At 40.4% G+C, this 25,821-nt stretch overlaps 1 protein-coding gene across 1 annotated transcript; it reads left to right on the top strand.

The window, feature by feature from the left end:
* Window positions 1-7,204: 7,204 nt before the first annotated feature.
* LOC134542395 (zinc finger MYM-type protein 1-like) lies at window positions 7,205-23,007 on the top strand. The gene is made up of 2 exons (XM_063386590.1): window positions 7,205-7,266; window positions 13,204-23,007. Exon 2 carries the CDS (start codon window positions 17,859-17,861, stop codon window positions 19,248-19,250), a length of 1,392 nt encoding a protein of 463 aa, XP_063242660.1. The 5' UTR covers window positions 7,205-7,266; window positions 13,204-17,858; the 3' UTR covers window positions 19,251-23,007.
* Window positions 23,008-25,821: the final 2,814 nt, after the last annotated feature.

Below are 25,821 nucleotides of genomic sequence, written 5' to 3' on the forward strand. Positions count from 1 at the left end.
TCTGGGACAGCTGGGTCAGGGTAGCAGCGAGCTGCTCCGCATCCTGGTGGAGCTGGACGGGCAGCGTCTGGTGGCACTATACAACACGGCAGCGAGCCATACTTACGTGGCGACTCACCTCATTCGGCCGGAGCAGTTAGCGCTGGAGTCCAGGGACGTCCAGCTGGCAACACGCAGGACCAGACGCCCACGACCGTGCGTGCCCAGGTATGCGTCTCAATCAGAGATTATGTCAGCCACACCGAAGCCCTAGTAGTACAGGGCCTGAGGGATGACCTGATCCTCGGGGTGCCACGGCTCAGACAAGTCGATGCCACCATCGAGGTCCGGGCGGGATGCCTCCACATAGGCACACGAGGGCATTGGACCGTATACGGGCTTAACCAGCCGATACCCCGCCCACCAGAAACTGTGGTGACCCTGAGGGACCTGCCCAATCACATTCCGGCAGAGCACGTGGCCTTGGTAGATGACGTCCTGCACAATCATCCTGCTGTGTTCGCCGTCGCACACATGTTGCGGAGAACCAACATCACGGAACATGTCATACCCATGGTGCCCCACGTCATACCCATGGTGCCCCACCGGCCCCCGTTCGAGAAGGTCCTGGGGTTTGGGACTCACGAGCAGGCGGCTACTTTAAGGCAGGTAGAGGAGATGCTGCGGAACGGCGTTATTGAGCCGAGCACATCCTCGTATAACTGTCGCATCGTGATGGCGAATAATAAGGTAGGGACCCTTCGGTTTTGTTTAAATTTTAAACCAATAAACAAGCTCACCATCCCATCACCACCTCCACTCATCAACATCACCGACGCGTTGGCGGGGCTGAGGAACGCCAAGATTTTCACCACGCTAGACCTAGTCAGGTTACTGGCAGCCCAGCCGACTGTCCCAAGACAGCTTTCACTGCCCCTGACGAGCAGTGCTTCCAGTTCTGTTTGATGCCGTTCGGGCTGATGGATGCCCCCGCGATGTTTCAGGCCATGATGGTCCACGTCCTGGATGGCTATATCGCCGAATTCGCGGTAGCCTACCTGGACGACGTGGTCGTCTGGTCCCAGACGTGGGAGGACCATGCCCATCATTTGGCGCTGGTCCTCGAACGGCTCGCCAGACACGGCCTTAACTGTGCCACCCACAAGTGCCACATCAGTGCCCAGGAGATCCAGTTCCTGGGGCACTTGGTGAACTCGGAGGGTTGCCGCCCCCTCCCAGAACAGTTGACGCTCATTGAAGGCAAGCAGGCTCCGCGGACGAGGAAGCAGCTACAGCGGCTGCTAGGTCTGCTGAACTGGCTGTGATCCTTCGTCCCTTATTTCGCTACCGTCACTGCGCCCATGACGGCCTACTGTCCCCCAAATCAAAGTTCCGGTGGACAGAGGCCGCAGATAAAGCTCTAGCTCAGGTGAAGCGGAGCTTCAGGAAGTGTCATACCCTGTCGTGCCTGCGACCGGACGAGCCCCTGTATGTCCAAACAGACACCAGCCAGGAGGGCATGGGCACAGTTCTCTCGCAGCTTGGGAAGGATGGACAGCACCGTGTCGTCGAGTACGCGTGTGCCAAGTGTGGCCAGGTGGAAAGACGATACCACGTGAACGAGCAGTAGCATCTCGCGGTGGTGTGGGCCCTAAAAAGGTACTGGCACCACCTCGAGGGGAGGCCTTTCACTCTGCACACGGACATTCAGTGCCTGCGGTGGCTGAACTCAGTGCAGGAACGTAAGTCCAAGTTCACCCGCTGGGCGCTGCTACTCCAGGGCTTTGCATTCACGGTGGAACACGTTCCGGGGAGCGAGAACCAGCTGGCCGGCGAGCTGTCCTGTCATCCCGACCCAAGTAACACATTCACGGACAATCAGAGCTAGGAGGAGCTTTTACCTCCGTCACCATCACAACCCATCACATCAGTGACATCACAAACACCGGTCCTGTATGCCGCACGGGCGCGGGAGTATCCTGAACCAACCCGACACCATGACACGTTACCCGACCTGGTGGCGCACGTCCGCTGCGCCCAGCAATGTAATGTTATGTCCCGAAGCAAGCTGGACGATTGCGATGATCGCATGGTGGCAAACCTGTGCAGCTGGGAGGGAATCTTGCAGTCTCCAGTGCCAGGTGACGGACATCCCTGGAAGACCTATGTACCACCAGACGCACGTGTCGCCGTCATCAGCTTCTTTCACGACCACGAGCTGGCGGGCCATCCGGGAGCCGAGCAGTCACTGCGAGGTATCCAGAGGATTTTTTTATTGGCCGGGCATGGCCGCTGACACTCGGAGACACGTGCGGGCGTGTCAGCGCTGTCAGCAGCAGAAGTCTCGCTGTTCGGACGGGGTCGAACAGCAGGTACCACAGTGTCCGGAGCAGCCGTTCCACACAGTGGCTCTGGACATTATGGGACCTTACCACCGCACGGCCCGCGGATGGAGGTTTGTGGTCATGGTGACAGGTGTGTTCACCAGGTAGGCGGAAGCCTTCACAGTTGCGAACATCAAGTCTGGGACCGTCGTCGCCCTCCTGGACCGGGAGGTGTTTCCCAGGTATGGTTTTTCCCGGGTGCTGCTCACCGACAATGGAGTACAGTTCACGGGGAGACACTGGAGAGGCCCTTGCCTCCACTGGGGACTGCAGCACCACACCACCTCTACCTACCAACCCCGCGAAAAGGCGCAACCAGGATATGTAACACAGTTGTGCCTCCGGCTTGATGCTGATCACACTAAATTGGACATCCATTTGTCCCATACTTTACTGCTTACGTCGCCGCACTTATGTCGTCACGGGACGTAAACCCGCTGACCTCCTCTAGGGGAAAAACCTGCCCCTGCCGGGGGAGCTGCAGGTTGCTGGCGAGCAGTACACTCTACCCATCGAAGAGCAGCGGGCGGAAGCACGGCGCCACCAGGCCAGGTTCCTGGCGAATCATACGCCACAAACACATAGGCCCACACCCCAGCTACAACCAGGTCAGTGGGTCTACGTGAGGTGCTACCATCTATCCGCCAGCAGCAACAATTCTGTGCAGGTCTGGCCCCCAAGTGGTCCAGTCCGAGAGATATTGTCACCCAGATGGGCACGTTGAAGTACCTGGTAAGGCAGGAGGACCGCAAGTTAGTCAAGGTCCACAGGGATGATGTACGGTTGGCGGAAACTCTGTCACACGCCCCCCATCGCACAGGGATGCCTGACTCTCCCACTCCACCACCCTCACTTCATCCGCCGATGTTGTAAACACCGACCCGAGCAGGAGACCTTTCCGCCCATGGTGGTGAGACAGCGGGTGCGACAGACCTGTCGGCCGAGGACTCAGTGTCAGACGTCAGCCGAGTTAGGAGTAGTCCGACAACCTCAGTGCTGCTGACCGACACCTGTAGCGAACAAACACAAGGTGGAGAAGGCGATCTACAGGGAAATGGGGCCCCAGGGGCACTGATACCAACACACGGTGCGACCATGAGGGATCTGTAGAGGGTGATGGCCCTACTCCCGGACGAACTCCTGATTGGTCCAGAGATTGTACAGCTAGATGAGAGGGAAGTCATCGAGGTTCCGGACGGCCAGCCGTAACCGAAGGTCATGGCCCTGGATGAGCCCCCAGGGTGCTCCCCGAGCAGAGGCGACTACGAAGGCGGAAAGAGAGGCGTGGAGACAGAAGCTAGGTCCATAGGGGTCCGGCGGGCGTCAGTACGGCACTGTTGCCCGGTGACTCACGAAGCGGTGACCATCTCACTCCTCAGTGGGGAAGCGGAAGTGGACCACGCACGTCCAGTAGTGATAGACTTAGGCCCACGGGACTTACCCGACCCAGGGACCCCGATGGTCTGCACATCACAGAGTCGCCCCAGCTCGCTTCCGAGACTTCGTCCAGGCAGGCCCACGGACTACCAGGGGCAACGCTAACACCCGTGTCGGGCAGCAACCCGCCCACACATTACCGGCCATGACACCGCAGTGTAGCACCATGCGGTTACTCCAATTTTTAGTATCACACAGGGAAAAGGACCAACACAAATCCCTCCAACCCCACTACACAGACACTCTCACATCAGCCCAGGTGCTACGACTGTGTGTGTAGTCTGAGAGACGTTGGTGCACAGAATAGCCTCGCGGGAGGGGGGGAATTTGACGTCGGCCCAAGTGTCGTCCTAATTTCCGCAGTCCGATATGTTGTGCCAACACCTTCTCATGCCCGTGGCAGAGGCGTGTAGTGTAGCGCGAACAAAGTGCAGTGCCAGTGCAAGGTGATACGCGACAATCGGCCGCGAGCCGGAAGTGCAATAGCCGCCCATGCGGCATGTGGGAGTTATGGAATCTGTGTATCTTCCCCTCCTGGGAACAATTAATTACGTCAAACCATTAATTATATTATATTTATAATACATTTTATAAACCTTCCTTCATGTAATGTTTGATAAGTCATTTTGTTTAATTCTTGTTCACCGCGCGACAAAGCCGCAGTTCGAGCCCAGACTGTCTGCCGCACTCCGCACGTTTTCACGTGCGAAGTTCCGGCGGGGAGAGGGAATTTCTCGCGACGAGGCTCTTGGGGTTGGACGCGCTGTGCAACACGAGACCATCATCCCTCAACCATTGGGGATCCATCATTAACTTTCATTACGTTCGAAATAGTTAACATTGTCGTTGAAGTCCGCCCAGAATTTCGGTGATATCAAATCTGCCGTGTAATGGAGTAGTAAAAGAGTTCACCGCGTCCGCGTGATCGGTGCGAGGGAGCGAAACTCTAAATATTCAGGGTTTCAGTGTATCTCTATTCGTAACCCGTGTCGACCACTGATTGGTCAGTAATTGTACTGTGTGATATGTGTTGTGCAGGCTAGTCTGTAAACACCTCTAAGTTCGTGCTCATGTAAACCGGGCGCCCCGCACTGGGAATACTATCGTTGTGTACCGGATCACCGATTGGTCAGGAAATATACTGTGTGACACATGTTGTGTAGGCCAGACTGCAAACATCTGTGAGTTCGGAAACAACCAGAAAACGACCACTAGTGTGTTAGAGCCGTGCCCATGCACTCGCAGACGGAAAGGGCTAGGATTGTGACAGCGCCATGTACTAAGGGGAAGGTGTGATTAAATCACAACAAAGTTAACCCATAAACTCTTCATTTCGTCGCTACTGTCTCCTGCAGCATGGCCAGGAACCCGTTCGGAGGTAGTCGGACCTTATAAACCATACAGGAGATAGTTCAGGTGACAACAATGTATATCTCAGTAAGGTGCTCAGTAAACTGTATGTCGCTCCAAAATTAAACAGCATTTTTGTTGATGGAACACTCGACAACTTGTGTCATTATGAACATAATTGACATATTGTTGAAGTTATACAAAATCTCGCAGTGTTTTGTATTGCCGTCACCCGACCTCTGTGAAAGGCCCGGGGGGTACCTGACGGGCGCTACGGGCGTCGCGATGCTCTTGCTGTCCGGAGGGGCGCTAGGCTAGCGGGCTGCTAGGCCATTGATGTTGGGTCGTGGGTACTATGCCCCCCCCCCCCCCCCCCCGTGCCCCGCCAGGTACACGGCTTGAATCTAACCTGAATGGTTCTCCCTTGGTTGTGAAGGCCGCTCGGCCGTGTGGAGGACGGGAGATTATGGAAAATGATTGTATACGAGTTGGTGAGAATACATTTAATTTAGGAGTTTCACTGGGGGTCCACGTGGGTACACGGTACACTCTACAAGTCCGCTCCGCGGTTCAGTCCCGCTACTAAAATTCTCACCAACACTTGGCGACGTCTAGCGGTTACACAATTAACAAGAAAAAAACACAACTCTACTGACACTGAAAGGGTTACCGCGGCAGTCTCGCGGGACGTGGGTCGAAGCTCGCTGGAGACGGCCAGCGCCGAAAGTTAATGGGTGCAGGGGGGGCTCGATGAGCGGGCTAGTAAGTTCGGAGAAACACTTACGTGAGTGCAGCCGGCAGGCACATGCACGGCGTCCTTAATTAAAAATACTCTCACTGGAGTCGGCCAGTACCGTAAGTTCCGTGATACGATACGCAGCGCGGTATCACAATGAAGACGGTCGGGATAGGCTAGGTTCCGCAAAATATGCGCCGAGTCGACGTGGGCAGCGGTGAATTAATAAAAGGATTTAAATTTGAAGATGTAGTGCAGAATAAAAATAATCAATGAAACTAACTTGAATGCTACCCACGGACACACGTCTGTTCCTGGCGCGGAGTGGTTGGAGACTGCCGAACATGGCTGCCTCGCAAGGAAGAGAAACTTTCTCTTCTTTGTGAGTCGGCACCAAAAACTTATATAATTTAATTTGTTATATGATGAGGTAAAAAAACATACTCCAGGTGCTTGATTAAAACTTTGCACCTGGTAAATAGTTGCTTAAGGCTTAACATATGTTATAATTGATTTATTAATTTAAAAAGCGGCACCAAGTTGGCGACTGTAAATTTAACTACAAATTGTCTCAATGAGCACTGTTTGGGTTTGAATTCCCTTAGTTTGGCCAGTAGCCGCTGTGGCTAGTAACGAGGATTGTTTTCTGTTCCGTGCGTGCGCGGCACGCACGGAGTCACTACGACGCACTTGCTCACTGCTTGTGATTCATTAATTTCGTCCTTGTGCCTCATTTGGGAATTGTTTTCCGTAGTCGAGCCCCCGGTGTTTCATGTCCTGATGTTTAATTCAGTTAATTGAGGTCAAGCCCGGGGCGCTCACTTGACTATCCGGCTGGGCAAGGGGCGCGCTCCGAAAACGAGATACCGTACTGGCGGTGCAGAGCACGGGCTTAACGGCCATGATCGGTACGACATCAGTATGTTTTGTATACTAGGGTGTCCATGTGTAATATTTTTAATAGAAGGGTTGTCTGAGGGCGTACAACTTTTGAACGAACGTAGTTGTATTATTATTGATAATTATTGAATTTTAAATGCTCCAAGCTCTGCTTGAAGCTGATTTCGCTTTTGGCTTCAAACATTTAATATACATCGATATAAGTTTTGAAACTATTGGAGAATTTGTAATAGTAATAAAAGTTAGTAATAAATGAACATTTTTAATTCGTACAAATTATTGCTCTGTGAAGTGTGTTAAATAATTATTTCAAACTTTTTTTTTTTGCACTGAATTAGAGACACATAAAATAAATAAAGGGATAATAAAATTATAAAAAGAAAATTGATCATGTGCAAGAGAATATATGTCAACAGCAGTTGGTGTTACTGATTCGTTTTCAATTATTGAACAATGAATTGTTTTAATGGCGCGAGACTTGTAAGTAGGTTTCTTGGTTGTTTTCTGAAATCGTAATTTAAATATAATTATGGTGCGATGTATTAAGGAGAATTGTGTTTTGCTTTGTTGTTTATTTTTCATAATAACGTAATTTTTTTGTATATTTTTCTTTCATTATTTTTTGGTGACACTTGAATTGAAAAGGGAACTCAAGAAAAATTTCTTTTTCGCTTGTTGAATATCATTCTAAAAGAGGGCATTGTAATACGTAAATTAGGTTACCAGTTGTTAACCATTTTTAAGGTTTGATTAGGTTAGGTTTCTGTAACACAAATACTATATCATGAGAATGGTTTGTTGTGTTAGACCAGTTGCATTAAAAATATTTTTAATGGCGTATACATTTGGTTATTTGGTAAATATTTACCGGTTATTTTAGGCTAGATACATAAGAAATATTTTTAAGTTATGTAGACAGGTCAGGTTAACTATGCAACAAATATTGTGCTTTGAAAATAGATGGTTAGGTTAGCTACATGTTAAATTTGTAGTTTAACGGAATTTTTTGTTTATAAAATCATAGTGTTTCGAAAATTGTGTTTTTTAACATTTCAGACATTCCTCTTCTTAATCCTAAAATATATACATGATTAGGTAAAATCTTATGTCGCTGCTGTACCGTAAATAAAATAATAAAAATCTGAAAATTGGTTTTTCAGTACTACAGATGTTCCTCTGTTTAGCTTTAAAACAGCATTTATAAATTCTTTCTGGTTTCAGAAAAAATACCATTTATAGGGTACATTAGGTAGTCTGTGCAGTGATGCGGCCATGCCATTATGCTTTAGTGTAGCAACTTGGAAAACCCAAGATTCACACCATTCCATTCCGAGGCCCAAACATTTCTGAAGTTCACCAATGTTTGCCACTCGCTTTTGCAATTTGGTAGCACATAATACAGGATAAAAATGTGCAGGACATGTCAATATCATCTTTCAAAGAATTTAGTAATGAGAAATGAGAGAATTGTTAAGCTACAGTAAAAATACTTTATAATAGTGTGGCCTGTTGTTTAGTTTAGGTTAGGTACATTACAAATACTATAAAACAATGTAGCTATACTCACAGAAACAATCAACCATTGTTTTAAAAAACTTTAAATGCAGCTGACCTTACCTAACCAAGTGTCCACAATATTTTTAAGTATTTATAACAGGGTTGGCTGATTTAAACTACAATGGTTTTAATAATAGTTTAAATCAAGTTTGATTAAACTGAAGGTTTATTTAAATGTATTTTTAAATAGAAATAGAATATCTTAATAAATTTTAATAAAAGGTCTAATTCAACTCTAATAACAACTATAGTGTGCTCATTAATGTTTCTTGCGATGTACTGAAACAAATAATTACATACTAATCAAGATCTTATCAATTAAATTATCTCCATAAATTGTATTATATGAATACTAAATACTTTCTAAAATTTAATTAATTAGTAAATTGTAGGCAAAAGTGTAAAGAAAAAGAAATAATTTATTGTTAAAAAAATTCCTATTTTGTGTGAAATCCCTGATTGTACTATAAATCCCCATTCTGTGGGAAATACCCAATCTATGGAGAATCCTCCTCCTATGGGTAAATATCCTTTCTGTAATTAAGTCCCAGTGAGATGTGTAAATTTGCTGAACTTCAGTTCTTTGATGTCATAACTTTCTGGTTCAACATGAGTGGCAGAAAGCGGATGTTGTACGGCTTTTATTTGAACATGCTGAAAACCAGAATAACTAATGTAATAAAAAATACCTGGCATCAACCAAAAAAAAAAAAGTTTTAACTTTTAACCAAAAATACAGGTTGGTTTATTTTTTTTTTAAAAAAAAAAAAAATGTTATTTTCCCCAACCCTGATTTATAATGTAGCTAACCTAACCTAACTGACCATTGTAATATTTACACCAAACCTTAAAATGATAAACTATTATTTTTTATTTTATTTTTTAGAAATGTCGCTTTCCTTCAAAATTACCAATGTTTTTACCAATAAGCATAAAACTGCTAATCAAATACCCTGTAAATGGAATTTAAAATTCAAATCCTCAACTTGCTGATTTTAGGTAAAGAGATAGAGAAAAAACCAAGTAGAAAAAACTGAACATATCAGAACGTTGCCTTGGAACTTTGAATATATATACTGTATAGAAGTCGCCAGCCCAGGTTAAAATTTCTAATACGGTTTGAGGTAGTTGGTTAATTCACCGCCGCAATCGCCACCATCTCTAGGGCATCGACTTGTGGTGGTCCCTAGCGGACAAGTGTCAAACTCTTCAAACACCCCTTCCCCACCTTCCCTCAAACATGCGTTGTCCTCCACCCACCCTCTACCCTACCTCTCATCCCTACAGTTTTGTGACACACAAACTCCCGTTGAACGACCTTGAGCTGCAGTGAATGATTGGTGGGGGGTGCGGGGAATGACAGCGGGTGACAGTGCTGCACCCTAACGTGTAAATAACAATTAAGACGATACAGGGCGTTACGGCAGCGCACTGCAGCGGTGAAGTTCCCTAGCTGCTCATCATACGCTCCTGAAAAACGTAGAGTAAATCCTATCCACTCACGACTTCTATACAGTATATATATTCAAAGCTTGGAATGAACTGATGTGAATTTTTGGTTTCCCGTGTGAGTCTGTGTGTGTGTGTGTGTGTGTGTATGTATGTTGTGAAATACTTTAGTCAAAGGTATATTAATAATGAAAATAGTATTGCGTGCTATTGCACATCGCAAGTTGGCGCTCTGTGCCTCCATTCGCTCAAATATATCGCTGTCCAGGGGTTAGTGCTTGGTTTTGAATGCACAGTAGGGACTAACAATTTTTGTTTTTATTTACTTCCACTGTGTCTGAAATACAAATACTTATATATGTTTTATATATGGAGTGTCATAGGATCAGTCGAGTCCAATGTGATCCGCCAACATTCACTTCTCTGCCCGCCTGCAACACCTGAATTTCCCGCCAACCTATCTGTGTGTTTAGGTACTAACTTGTGCCCTCGGTGCTTTGTTCCAGTGAATCTTCTATTAATTCTAATTTTAATATTTTCAACAATTTTTGTTCATTACCGTTTTAAGTTAACCTATGTGTTTCTTTTTCAGTTTATAAATTAATAAAGATGGCACTGTGCTATGCACTGGAATTTCGAAACACATATTATGCCAAAATACATTTCATAAACTTTTAAAACCTTAGTAATTAAATTACTAAGTAATATTCATATAAAATGGCATATGTTAAGTTTTTAACGTTTTATTGAATTCTTCTTTTGTTTCGCTCTCTGCATGCATTTGAAATCAACCAGTCATTTTAGTTCAGCTATGGAACGCTTCGTGTAGCCATTATGTGCTGTGCACCCCCTGTCTCCCCAGTTTCTTGAGATCAGCTGTCGAGGAAGAATTCTTGCCACAACTCTAAGACTTCAACTTTGTCTCAACTGATTTATTTCCATCCACCACTTATATTGATATTTTTAACAAAATTTTGGTTTTCTTTGGAGCCTACCTTAGGTAATAGAATATTTAACTCAAGTATTTATTTTCCATTTACGAGTTTTGCATTTATTAATAATGAACGCTGATTTTAGTTTAGACCACAAGGTGACCTGGACCGCAAAGTAATCTGATTCTGTGCCTTCGTGCCTTTTTAAACTGTTTCAAATATTCTGTAATATAACTTGTAAAGTGTAATTTTACTCTTTAGCTTTAAGTATCTCTTTGAATGACCACGTGTTTAACGCTGCTGAGACTTAGGCGTGTGGGTCGCCTTATGAGCCCACTTAAACATTATTCATAACCATAAGTAGCATGCCCAATGCATAGAGCAGGCCAGGTCCTGTGGTTTGGCGATTAGATGGGGAACTTCTAGTCTTGCATTTGCACGGGTTACGTCACGGCCCTGTTACATAGAGTCTCCGCCAGGTCCGCGTGTCCTATGTGGTGGTGCCCAAGGTAACAAAACCCCTTAATCCTTTGGGACTTTATATGTATAAATATAAATTCCTGAAATTTTTTAATGCATTATTATAACCTGACATGCAAGATAGCAGAACGTGCATATCTCGGGGATGCATGAAACTTGAGGCCAGGTGCTAGGATCTGTTCGTGTCAAACACACGAGCGTAGCACTTCAGTGCACATTTACACAATATACTGGGGAATGACTGGGCCATTATTTATGTGGGAGAGTATGAAGGACTTCATTGTGTACTTGTATGTTTCATATCTTACTTTCTAATCAGCGGTGCACTATAAATACCTAATTTTCTGTGCAAGTGTGCTGTACAATAGTTTGTTTATTAATTCTTTTACATTAACAATCGGTTTTGGTATCTTTCTTACATAATTGCTTATTTACTAAAACCATGGTGTCATTTTAAAGTAAATAAAAAGCTTGCCTCTTCAATTAGTGTACAGTGTTGTAGTGTATTTAAAAACCCAAACAGAAACTCTTAAATTGAAGTATAATTATTAAGTATTGCAAAGGGTGTTTATCAATTGTTGGTTTACGTAATAATGGTGGGAAATAATATATATATAAATTCAGTTTGTAATTTTACTGTAAGGAGTTGAACTATTATAAAGTCCTTATTTCCCACCATTATTACATAAACCAACAATTGATAAACACCCTTTTCAATACTTAATAATTATACTTCAATTTAAGAGTTACTGTTTGGGTTTTTAAATACACTACAACACTGTACACTAATTGAAGAGGCAAGCTTTTTATTTACTTTAAAATGACACCATGGTTTTAGTAAATAAGCAATTATGTAAGAAAGATACCAAAACCCATTGTTAATGTAAAAGAATTAATAAACAAACTATATATATATATAGACACACACACACACACACATAAAATGTAATGGATTTATGAAAATGCAATAAAACAAAATGTGTGCAAGTTTCACATTATTATAAAAATGGTGATAACTACATATAAAGAAGCTACTTTTAAGGTCTTGCAAGATAATCCCCTTGTAGACGGTAAGAAAGTTAGTGAAAAAAATACTCCCAAGAACTTGGATTCAGTACTAAACAATTTAAAGTTGCAAATCAATAAAGAAAGTAAACTGTGAGAATTATAAACATTTGCATTAGGAGAAAAATTCTTTACAAATATTTCTTTACAAGTATAGTATTTACCAGCATAATATTAATAAAAACTTATGAAAATATTTGCAACATAGCGCTAAACATGTAAACCCCACTTGTTGCCTGTACTACTTTGCTGAACAAGTTAAAAGAACTGAGGATGCATAAACTAAAAACAGGCTTTTTTTTTTTTCTTGTTGGTTGTAAGATGATTCTTGCGAAGTTAGTAGAGATTCTTGGTGCTGTACATGCAACAGTGTGGACTAATTACTTATAGCCATTATGATATTTATTGATATAATTTAGAATCATTGGTTTTAATAATATTTAAGTTTGGGTTTTTTTGCTCAACTTTTCATTGTAACATTCATTAATTAAGGAATGCCTATTTTGATTTTTTCGAACTCTAAGGATATTGCTAGTTCTTTGATACATTTTGTACTTTATCACAATGGGTAATTGTAAACTGTAGCATCAATTAATGAGGGTTTTTTTTTAATTGGAAAAAAAAATTCTGAAAATAGCATTTTTGTATACTTATCTAAAGAAGTAAATTTTATCCTAAATTAATTTTATAGTCGGAAAGGTTAAAAATAACAGGAAAATATGCTTTAAATATGTGTTGTTATAACCATCTTCACTTGTGAGGGCCAGCCTCACTCTTTTGCAGGGCCTATCCGAGGGCTTGACATGTATGTAAAGGCAAACTATGCCTGCTTCACATTACTCACCTTGCTTGCCGAGTTTGTGAGCGAAACCCTATTTTCGTGACTTGACCTGTAGAGCACCGAGTGCAAGAGCTCGTAACCTTTATGTTGCAGGAAGTCTCTCATCCTAGTTGAGTTTCCTTTGCTCAGCACTCCACTGGCGAGTGCAAGGCATTGGCTGGCATCAACATCCTGCCGGTACGAGTGGCGCTGTCCTGACTGCGGCTGAGCGCTCCTAGCTGTGGACGTGCAAGGCGATTGCTTCCTACCTACCAGGACAGACGTGTGAGCATGTACAAAATCTTTGAATTCAAATTGCAAGCCTTAAGATTAGACGATAATGATAATCTAGCCACTGCAATACAATATACCATTCTATGCTCAACAGCAATTGGATCAAACATACTTTTACCGAATTCTAAATACATACTGAAATGCAAACTATGCAGCTACAATCTCCCAACGGACATCGATGAACTAAAACAGCTGGGAAAATGAAATAAAATACATTGACTGGAAACAAGAGACAAGATATTTGATAAAAAATTGGGATGACTTACACATACATACGACAGAACATCGAGAGGACAAGATGGTGAGAGACTAGGGTACCTAGTAGAACCATGAAACCATAAGATAAGGCATGTCAACAAATAAATAAAATAAGGAAAGATTTATAATTTGCAGGATTGGCAGCGGCACCAACCACCAACCACAGAAGAGAACAAAATAGAATATTTCCGCCCCCGGACCGAGCAGGAGTAAAATACAAACCTGCACTCGAATTATAGATTGTGACTTATAGTTAGGGAGTAGTATAGAGTAGAGTAGTAGGAGTGTAGAGTGAAAGCAGTAAAAATGATAAGTGGAAGAAATATCAAAAAAAATTCTGTACTCCATCTCAGGGTAGAGGAAGGAAGGATTCAGTTCAGCAACATCATCATTGTGAACGCAGAGCGAGGGGATGGAGAAATTCCAGTACCCAAAGAAGGAAAGGGCCAGAGAAAGGAAAAAAAAAACCACCAAAATAATGAATAGCAAAACATTTGGACACCATAATAAATTTCTTTGAGAAAATAAAAGAATTAAAAATTAATCAAATATATGAGGAAGATCCTTTGGGAACAATTTAATGGAATGAGGGACATCATTGTGCAACAGGAACACAAAATTATCCAATTACAAGGAAAATTGGAAATAATGGAAAGAAAAAAATTTTGACGCCAACAAAAAAAAGCCCGAACAGACCAAAAACAACTAAACCAATTAAAATCATCTTTGAACCAAAACAAAAAACACGTGTAGGAAGCAGTAAAACAACAAAAAACACACTCATCAGTAAAATAAAACTTGCATAACAAAACATAAAGTTAAACAACATTTTCAAGACAAACAGCGAAGTCATTAAAACAGAAGTCCCAATAACAGACCAAGCAGACAAAATTAAAGTACTGATAAGAAATCTTGAAATAGAAATGAACTGTAGGCAAATTGAGAAGAAACCCCCCAAAATAATCATATATTGAAGTACCAGACACATACACATAAGAAGAACTAACTACATTAAACGATCTATCAATAAAATTTTGCAGATGACATGACCCAGGAGGAATACAAGAAATTTGTAATTTTTGAAACAAAACCAAAAAACCAATGAAAGAACTTAATTCTAGAGCTAACACCTGGATTCTATCACAATGTTATGAATAAAACCAGATTGTACTTTGAATTTAAGTCATTTAGGATTGAAAAATTTATATCAGGAGGTGTGATAGGTTTGGGCTACAGTGAATAGGTTTAGAAAAGTACAAGTTTATGATCAGAATGTGAAAACCAAAGACATTAACAAAAATAATGTAGGAATCATGAAACAAAATGCTAAAGCTTTGTATCAGAAACAAGAGGAAAGATGGGGAATGCATAAATAGCATAAAATACAACAGCTGCTTCTTAGCCGTCCAAGCCAGGGGATAGAATTAAAAGAAACACAAATTATGAATAAAATTTAAAAATAACTTAGGACCTTCTACAAAATTCAAGAACTGTGACTTTAGATCTTAATGTTAAAATTTTAGAACAGACAAGATATAGTTATTATTCAAGAGCCCTAACAAGTACATGAATCTGAATGCCAACTGAAGTTTGAAGGTAGACGAACGTTAAGGCGCCCGCCTACCTAGACTATGAACAACGTTGCAATGTGTTTGAAATGCATGTTTTTATAGAAAAGTAAAGACAATTATCTAAATCTGTTTACGTACGAAAATAACACACAATTCAGGTGATAGCTTAATTAACTTTTCAAAATGAATCACCCCAAAAACAATATTTTAGAACCCCTCAACATAGCCAAAATTGGGTTTTCAGGCTGCCCTTTTCTAACAAACTGTTCACGGGATCAGTGGCGTAGCGTGGGTGGGGCGGAGGGGGCGGCCCGCCCCGGGCGGCAGCCCGCGGGGGCGGGTCGCTGGTGAAGCGGGTTGTGACCTGATCTATGATTCATTCATTACATGTGTCAGACACACTATAATGTTCCATTTTTATCTAAAATTTTGCGCACCAACTATTTTTTAATATTTATTTAAAAGAAAAACTGCGAAATCACTGACAGAGCTCTTTATAACGTTTGTTTGTTTACATACGAACGGCAACATCGCATCACGCCGAGCCGCCCGGCGCGCGCGAGCCGAGTTGAGCGGCCCTCCTTATTATGTTAATTACTCATACAAAATTTTTTGTTTCACGCGTCGGCCCGTGTCAATGCCTCTCTTTCGCACTCATTGAATTTAGTACTACGTATTGTACTGTAAAGTTTGACATTATCAAAGGTAGCAGCTGTAGCACACATGCTACAGTACTGATCTTTGTTTGTTTTAGTGCATCGTGAAGTACCGTTATGCAATCACACTTTACTCGTATGTTTGTTTCGCGAGAGTTTCGGATACGGAACGAAAGTCATTTTGATTGTGTTTCGATCTTTTAAATACTGTTGAATCTTCTAAAACTAAACATTTAGAACTTTACCCAATCTTTGAACTAGTTTTTGAAAATGAAAAGGAGTCAAAGAAAGCGGTGCGGAATTCCGCAAAAAAAAAGGCTAAGAAAGAATCAAATGCGAAGAAGTCTCAAGGTGCATTACTGAAATATTTTAGTTCCAGTTCTGGTTCGAAAGCCACGTTAACGTCTTCGGTGGCATCCTGCAGCAGCGGAAGTGATTCCAGTGTAAGTAGGTATATGATTCCTCCATCTAGAATCATGCATGGCCTAGAATTACTCCAGTTATTTATAATTATTTATTTATTTATTTATTGTTTACAAAAGTTACAATATTTCTTACATTAGTCTCGCAAAACCTATTCACCTAGGTTTGTCTGCGAGTACGGAGTCACACTCGTTCATTAAATCTTATTTTATAATACACTTAAAATTGCTCTAATAGCTGTTTGAACATTGATTATTGTTTAAAAAGTATGGAGTATATTAACATAAATTACATTGAGTTAAGGTACATCTTTTTAAGTTTAAGACTGAATTTTGTCCTGCTACTTGAATTTAAAACTTCAATAGGGGATGTTTTGTAAATCTAGTAGTAGTCTAGGAATTTTGTTGTTTTTGTTTTTGGATAACTTGATTATTTATGGTACCTGTCACAAAGAAAACATAATTTTTCATTTAGCTCAAAAATGGCGCCAACGATTTTTTCTCAAATTTCTCGTCATTTTATCTTTTAATAACATCTATAACATGGCTTACTCAGTCAGTTTTTACCGGGAAACTCTAAAAAAGGTAGCTGTCATACAAAATCAATTTTGTTTGTAAATTTTCCTATAAGCCCGGCAAACCGCGCCGTCACCAAAACCACTTTTGTTTTGTGATAGATAAAATACTTATTTGAAATTCTAACGTGTCCTCCGGCCAATATTCATGGGAATACATAACTTATTTTACAGGTACAAAAAGAAGACGTACCTGCCGTCGCAGTTGGAAGTAGTTCTGGTCCCACCACAGAGCAGGGTCAAGACGAAGTCGACTCATCAAAAGTACCTCAAGCATCTAGTCATAAGCCTGCATAAAAAGTGAATGTTGCCAAAGAAGACATAATTGAAATCGTGCCTTCTGCTCCTGCCGAAATCAAAGATGTGAATCTCGACGATGTAGGTTGCTGGCCTTCTCCTATGACCGACGAAGTAAGAACGCTTCTAGTACGTCGCGGATCTGACTCAGTACAGCACATCGATTCCAAATTTGCCGATGTTGTTCGCTCAGGGACTTCAACGAAAGGCGGTACCCGAAAACTAACCAAAGAGTGGTTCTACAAACCATTATCTAACGGCGAAAAGGTTCTCCGAACATGAATGGTGTACTCGCCTTTGAAGCAATCCTTGTATTGTTTTTCTTGCAAGCTGTTTGGCAATTCCGGCTCTAACTTCGCATCTGAAGAAGGATTCAACAAATGGTGGAAGCTAAATTCAAGAATAGGAGACCATGAAAATAGCCTGGGCCATGAACAGAGCTTCTTGAAATGGAAGGAGTTGGAAGTTCGCCTGAACTGTAAAGCAACCATCGATCAGAAACAACAAGAAGTTTTCGAAAGTGAGGAGAAGAAGTGAAGGGATGTACTGTACAGGTTGCTGAATATTATCCAGTTCTTAGCCAAACAGAATCTGGCCTTCAGAGGACATCGAGAAGACATTCGAGGAGATGATAGTGGCAATCGCGGGAACTTTCTGGAGTTAGTGCACCTCCTAGCTAAATGCGACCCTCTTCTAATGGAACACCTGACAAAGATAAAGCTGGGAGCAAGAGTCTCAGTTTCGTATCTATCTCCAGAAACCCAGAATGAATTTATAAACTTACTGGGACAACAAGTTCGATCCACCATCATCCGTCGTATTCAAGAAGCTAAATATTATTGCGTAATCTTCGACAGTACACCAGACATCTCTCACAATGACCAAATGAGCCAAGTTCTGCGATATGTACATATCGAAGGAGAAAAAGTCGCCGTGGTAGAATCTTTCATTGACTTCTTTGAACCAAAAGGAAAAAATGCAGAAGATCTCAGCAACGATATAATTGCGAAGATAACATCAGACGGACTGGACATACAGAATCTGAGAGGACAGGCTTATGACAATGCTGCCACAATGTCAGGGATCCACAATGGAGTTCAAGCCCGGACTAAAACACTGAATCCGAAAGCTATATTCGTTGCATGCACAAACCACTCACTAAACTTGGCTGGGGTACACACTGCTTCTGAATCAGTGGATTCCGTGACGTTTTTTGTAACTCTGGAGAAGCTGTTTGCCTTCTTTTCCGCATCAACTGTTCGATGTAACGCTTTGGTTGCCATCACAGGTCAAGCAGTAAAACGAGTCACTGAAACGCGCTGGAGCGCTAGACATGTAGCTGTCAAGATGCTTAAAAATAAGTTTGAGGTAGTTCTTGAGGTACTGGAACAATTAACAGATTTATCTGAAACTTCCAAAACAAGATCGGTAGCCAGTCTTCTCCTGACAGCCATGCAGTCATTTAACTTCCTAACTTTTCTTGGCTTTTGGGCTGCAGTGCTACCTGAAGTAGATGACGCACAGATTTACCTGCAGCAACGAGGACTAAGTGTGGATAAGTGTGCTCAGAAACTCTGCGCTTTGAAAACCCTCTTAGTGGAAAGTAGAGACCGTTTCGTGCAAGAAGCAATTGACTTTGCTAAGAATCTCTGCGAAAAACTCGGAATCGAACTCAAAACGAGAATTCGCAGGAAAAAACGCATGCATGGCGATGAATCTTCTGAAGATGCAGCTTTGTCTCACGAACAGGAAATCCGTCGAGAGATTATCGCATCATTCGACAAGATCATTCAAGAAATGACGACTCGATTCAAGCAAATTCAAGAAATATCTGACAAGTTCGGATTTTTGATGCCAGCGAAACTTTTGGACAGCAAGTTCGAGTGTGATCTTTCCCATGTATTAGAAGACATCGACAAGGACGAGTTTCAGATGGAGCGGAAGCGTCTTCAGCAGTTTGTTGTTTTTGCCTGTTCTGAATCAGAGGAAGATATAAGTGGTAAAGGACCACTGGAGCTCCTCCAGTTCATTCAAAAACTGAATCTCGGAATTTCGGTTCCAAATATAGTCATCTTGATTCGTATATAAGTATTTGACTTTGGCGATTAGTGTTGCAAGTTGTGAGAGAAGTTTTTCGAAGTTGAAGCTAATAAAAAATTACCTCAGATCTACTATGAGCTCCGCTAGACTATCAAACTTGGCTATATTGTCGATTGAACAAGAATTGGCTGCTAATATTGATTTTGACAAAGTTATTTCTGACTTCGCTGTTCATAAGGCCCGTAGAATCCGCTTGTAAAACCGCTCATCCTATTTTAACTTCAATAAAAGGTACCTCATTGCATGTGAAATTTAATTTTAATTAAGCACCTATAGAATGGGGGCGGCAAAATTGGTCTCCCGCCCCAGGCGCCGAGATGGCACGCTACGCCACTGCACGGGATGAATGTGGCATCTGTATAATGCTATGCGCTGGACCTTGCTACAAACTTTACACCAATAAAATTATAGGATCACCTCATTGAATTCCGAGAGAAACTTGTATTTGTGCGGCATGTTTTGCACTTGTTGGTTGTCCGTCAGGTGGCGCGCTCTCAGCCACGGACCGACCCACGCCTTGTCCCCGTAGGGCGAGGGGAAGATGAGTCAGGTTGGCTTGCCTGGCCCCCCTTCTACTCTCGACACAGAGCGTGCAGTAAGCAACCGTAGTTGGGAGGAATCGCTGGACTTGGCCGGAGTGTTTTGGTTCTTTCTTACGTAATCAATTCAGCTGTTTACTGTGAAAATATATTTTTTTTATTTTTAAGAATGAAATCTGACGACGAACGAAGAAGAGGAAAGAAGACAAAGTTTGAGGTTACATGCAGTTCGCAAGAAACGAATCTGGAATAAAGGAAAAGTTGGATATTTCGACGGCACGAGGTATAATTTGACCTCATTACTATTAATATTTTTGTTTAAATTTAGAATCATCATTACTACATTTGTTTTCACAGACTGTCTCCTATAGCGTAGTCGGTAACGGCGCGGAAGCAATAGGCTCTGGATTCGATTCCAGCTAAGAGTAGATGTTATAATAAGTTCAGTTTTAGTAAATAGTATAAGCCTCTCCCCAGCGAATAATTTAGGCCCGTTCTACAATGACACGTAAACGGAACAGATGGAAATGGAGACGAAAACGAAGGGTTGTTCCGTTCCGTCCGTATGTTTCTCGTTCTACAATAGACAGACCCGTAAGATATTTCTGAGCTCTTGTAATCAATTTTTGAGCTCAGGATTCGAGAGATTAAAACTAAACAAAACCCACGTGCACAATTCAATATTCATACAAAACTCTTATTTAGTTGTTTCGGTACAAAAAAAAGCAGTCAACTAATACGGACACCAAAATTAGTCAAAACTAATACTTTTAGTAACATGAACGAGCAACTGTAGCTTGACAACTGCAGTGAAAAAATAACGTGCTCTTATTGGTCTAACGGAGTAACGTAAACGGAAGACCTCCGCACTGCGGAGCAGGTTCGTCTCCATTTGTGTGCTATTTTAGAAGCTCTGTTCCGTGAGATCAGTCTTCGTTTCCGTGATCTGTTTCCGTGTCATTGTAGAACAGGCCTTAGCGTAACGCAGGAATTTCAATAAGTCAGAATTACAATGGGTTATGTTAACCGTGTCACGTATGATGGAATTACATGCTGTGTTAACTTGTAAGAGTAGATACTGGTAGTAAAATTGTGACTTTTTCTGCCTGTACTATACATAATATGTCAATACAATTCACAATGCTGATACGACAATAGCACGAAAGGCAAAAACGAGATGAAAGTAGCGCAAAACTAAACAATCGCGTAGTTGTGACAATAAAGCTTCACCGCGACACAAAGAAATAAACAACTGAAACCAATTTACATTACAATTTTTCGTAGCTATTATTTACTTTTTTTCCAGTTCAAAGGTCGATAGTTATAGTTTTTGTGGATCAGTAAATTAATACAAAGCATTTATTTACTTTTACATGTAAATTCATTTTCATTTAAAATACCTATATGCCTACACTACATATTCTAATTAATGTGCCCTAAATCCTAAGAAAATTTACGACTACATTAATTTAAATTTTAGCAGTAATATAACTCTACCTTTTACTTGGTGCAGAACGAAATTAATTAACCCAGAAGATCTCAAGAGGATTAAGGACACTAATGAAGCCACAAAAACAGTTTTGGAAAATCTCATCACTTGCACTGATGATCTGCCATTCGTTAAATCCCATGACAACAGTTATGCGAATACGTGTGATCGGTAAGTAAACATATTTTTATATTTCCTGGAGATTATTTATATTTATATTAAATTTTATTCAATATGCATGGGTAAGAATTAGCTGGGGAAATTACGGGCAGAACAGTCAGCGTTTCTAAAGATCCTATTATAATATTTCGTTATTTGAAATAAAAGATTTTATTTTGTTTTTATTTGAATTTTACTGTCCAAAAGAAGAAACAACTGAATCCAATCACTTTCAATATTTTGTTCATTCATTCAACATGTATATCCGCCTGTCGAGAAATGCTCGCAGCTCGGGCGATGAAAATTAAAGAAAACAGACGTAGCTTAAGTCCTTCAGTAAAATCTTACTGTAAGTAACAGAAATCAGTGCGACCTCAAACAGGGCCGCACCCAGCGAAACCGAATTTCGCTACGAGCCAAACGCCGACGAAGGTGATCACAATTTCTAATTAGAATGGCAGAATGTAAATGCAAAAACAATTAGGTTAACTTAAAACTCAACATGGCTCTGACCACCAACGCTAAATTTTCTATACCGCAATTCTCCTACATATTTGGCGAGAAGCCACCGAACGCACCCTCGTTGTGCAGCGATCGACGGACGACTGATGAAGTCATGCCACCGTTTCCTCCACGCAGGGAGGAGAAGTCACGTGACCTCACCGACCAATCACACGCACGCTTCATTCACACTACACATCACAAGCCAATAAGAACACACGACATACATTGAAAACAGTTTTCTATCCATAGAGCCAGGGACTTTACATTCTCTTTCTCTCTCCCACACCGTGAGACAGCAGTTATCACACAGTTCCCATGACCAGTGGAGAATCCCAGCTTTTATCTCTGTTGTCAGGGAATCTCTGTTTCTTTCTCACTTGCACTTACAGGCCTCTTATGCCTCTCTCTAATACATCCCAAACCAAATCCATTGTTCTGGAACCTTATGTACCAGCAATCATAATACAAATTACTTTACAAAATTAAACTTATTTAGAAAAACCTAAAAAAAAGTAGGCCAAAACAGGCAAAAATCTAGTACAGCGACTTATTTGTGAATAATTAAAAATAGCAACGATTGAAAATGTCTGTTAGAATACAAGGTACATTCTTAAAACATACAGCAAGTGAAATATCATCCCTTGAATACATAAAAACGGTAAAATATCATTAGAAAGACTTTTTAAGAAATATTTACATGCATAAAAATAGTTTAAAAGAAAAAATATTTAGCTAGGAGGGCAGGGGTCTTGTAACGTTACACTATGAATTAATCAAAATAATTTGACGCAAAGTGAATGAAACATTCTTTAGGAAAACAAAATTAATGTATTGTTTTAATCTGGTGCTATAAAATTGTAACTCAATTTACTAAGTATTTAATAACTCTTAAAATCGCCATTGCTAAAAATCTGAATGTATATGCAGTATGCTGCGGTTGTAGTAGTTAAGTCTAATTAATCTACCTATTGGAATACTATTTTTCTAAAAGAAACTTATAACTATTCCACGAGCAGTTACTGTGTCGAATAAATTAATAATGCACAAAAAAAAATTAAAAGTCCACACACAATAATTTCAGACATCATAACTCTCTAAATGCCTTTATATGTCATATAACAAATCTAAATCAAAATGTTTTTAGTCTCAATTTAATCACGTGCATGAATATGGAAAGGATATAAGACTTAACATCATTAAGGCTGACAATTCAGCATCAATGCATCTTTGCCACTGAATACAGTCACTGAAAAATTTATAAAACATGATTTTCTATGCTGTACATAATGATATGATAACATAATAGCTTCCAAGTAAATTTTTTTGTGTGTAAATAACTTCCTTACTGGTAACTACACTAATTAGGTATGATTTTTGAACCCTATTTGCAAATTATTTACTCATAAGAAAATTGGGAAAACGCAAGTAAACTTGACTTGATTTTAAGTAAATGAAACCCTTTTAGCTTTAAGGCGTATCCTTGTCGTAATATAGATAATAATTAAGCTAGGTTTACAAATGAGAAGTTAATTGGGAGGAGGGGGGGTGGCTAAAATTATGCAGTAGTCATGGAACATGTACCTGATAAAAACTTCCATATTTATGGTGTACAAACAACGTTTTAATAAATTCCTGTCAATAAAGTCGGCCTACAATAATAGCATATTTATATTAGTTGCTAGAAGCTTTTTTCCTGAGATAAATGTGTTTAATTTATGCCTTATATCAGCACTGTTTCTTCGCATACTTTCGCAAAATAAACATTTCTATATTTTTTTATTCAGGTTTATTAATACACTCTACAAGTAAACCCAAATGCATTGATTCTCTACTGGATATCTCAAAACATTTTTAAGATATTTATTTTAGGTCCTATGTTTTCAATACAACCAAAACCATAGATGGCCAGCTTAATCACATACATCTCGTTATTAATAATTTGGTTTAGTTTATCTATTATAATGAAGTACTCATAGCCCCGCCATACGAGTGTCTCTAACTGTAGCCACTTTTTCGCACATTTCTTCTGCATGCATCATGTTTCTAAAGTAAATTCAATTTTTTTTTTTTGCAAACTCTTTGTAATCCTGAAGTCATTAAGGCCCATTTGCATAGTTATGATTTGAGGCAAAGGAAAGTATAATTCCATTTCTTTGACCTACAAAATTCTTGCTTGAATTTTTCTTACCTAACTGTGCAAGCCCACCTAAGTTACTCAATTGTATTTCAATACGATAACTTTTTTAATTGACTTTAAGTTAAATCCATTTTACTCGTGAAGAAATATGTAAATTTTTGTTACTTTGAATGTATGCCTACTTTGATTTAATTTCACAGCAGGTAGTAGTCATGTGTTTTTATCAGCAGAGAAGAGCACTTGTGGCTCCTCCAGGCTCCACTATCCTCATACTTAACTGTAATTTACGAAAAGTGACGATGAAATAACTGCCATGTTATGAGTGTTACTGTTTATATGCAATGATTTTGCCCAAAATATTTACTCAAAAGTTGCTCTTTACTTAGTATCCCATTGCTTTCGTTATGATACCACCAAAAATTCATCTAGTGCCCATATTCTTTCTTTTTGTATATTGACCAACTTTGCTAACGACTTGCGAGTTAGTTCACTAGTCATAAATATTATAGTTATTTGTCCTTCAAAAGTTTGATACGGTTGTTAAATCTTTTTGCAATATATACTGGAATTAAAAATTGTGCATCTGATATACTTGGCATATAAAATTAGTTATTTATTTAAGAATAAAATCATGTAATATTCCACTATACAGTACTCAAAGAAGTAAAAGGAATTCAATCTTAATTATAACTTTCATCCTAGCAGTGGTTCAAAATAAGGATATTGTTTCAGTTTTTAGGGACTAATGTGGTCAAAATAAAGAAAGGACCAATTGCATGTATGTTCCATTTTAAGAAAGGACCAATTGCATATATGTTCCATTTTATCATGATTTTATTGTGGAATATTTGTTTCTATCTAACATTAGCACTCAAGTATTCAAAGCAGAACTACCTTCAAACATTTTATCTATTGAATTCACTTTTGTGTTCCTTTTAGCTCAGTGAGTTTTTAATAAATATTGACTAATTCCAGGTATTGAACTAAATAACATGAATAACTTTCGACTTTTCAAAGAGAAACAGAGACTAGTCCCCCAAAATCTTTTTTGTAACATGAAAAAATGCATATTGACAGAACTGCCACGGTTGCAGCTGATTTTCTTTTTCCTGTGCTTCTATACCAGTACATTGTGCTGTTACGTAAAACTGAATTTACAGCCCAGAATTTAATGTTGAATAATTTAAATAAGTCTTTGTTGTACACATTTGTTTATTTATGAAATAATAATCTGTGGATGTCTGAGAGTTAGATCTATATAACCTACACTCTATGCAAAGTAAAATCTTTCAAACTGCAACAATACAACAGACCACTCTAGAGATAATTGAGATCCTAACTTTTCATTTTTCATGTATAATTTATTTATGTGAAGTCTTATTGTTATAATTTTTAATTTAACGTATATTTCCGTATGTAATTCCATTGTTAGCAGTCCTGCGCAGCTGATCTAGTGAAAAATCAAGATAGCAATTCAAGTTCCCGGCCAATCAGAGGCCAGCTTACACATTTTAACCGTTTTAAGATGTAATTAAATTAAGAACTAAATTGAAGAATGTATGTTCGGATGGCGTCATATCATGACGTGTGAAATGTCTAGCTTATGAATTTTTATTACAAAAATCATCTGGAAGTACCATCACACGCTTAAAGATAAATTTTTGCGTCATATTGTAAACATGTTTTTATAATTGAGGGCTTACCCAGAAGGGTAACGAAATTAGGTGTGTT

This window comes from Bacillus rossius (genome assembly GCF_032445375.1).
Source record: "Bacillus rossius redtenbacheri isolate Brsri chromosome 4 unlocalized genomic scaffold, Brsri_v3 Brsri_v3_scf4_2, whole genome shotgun sequence".
NCBI lineage: Eukaryota > Metazoa > Arthropoda > Insecta > Phasmatodea > Bacillidae > Bacillus > Bacillus rossius.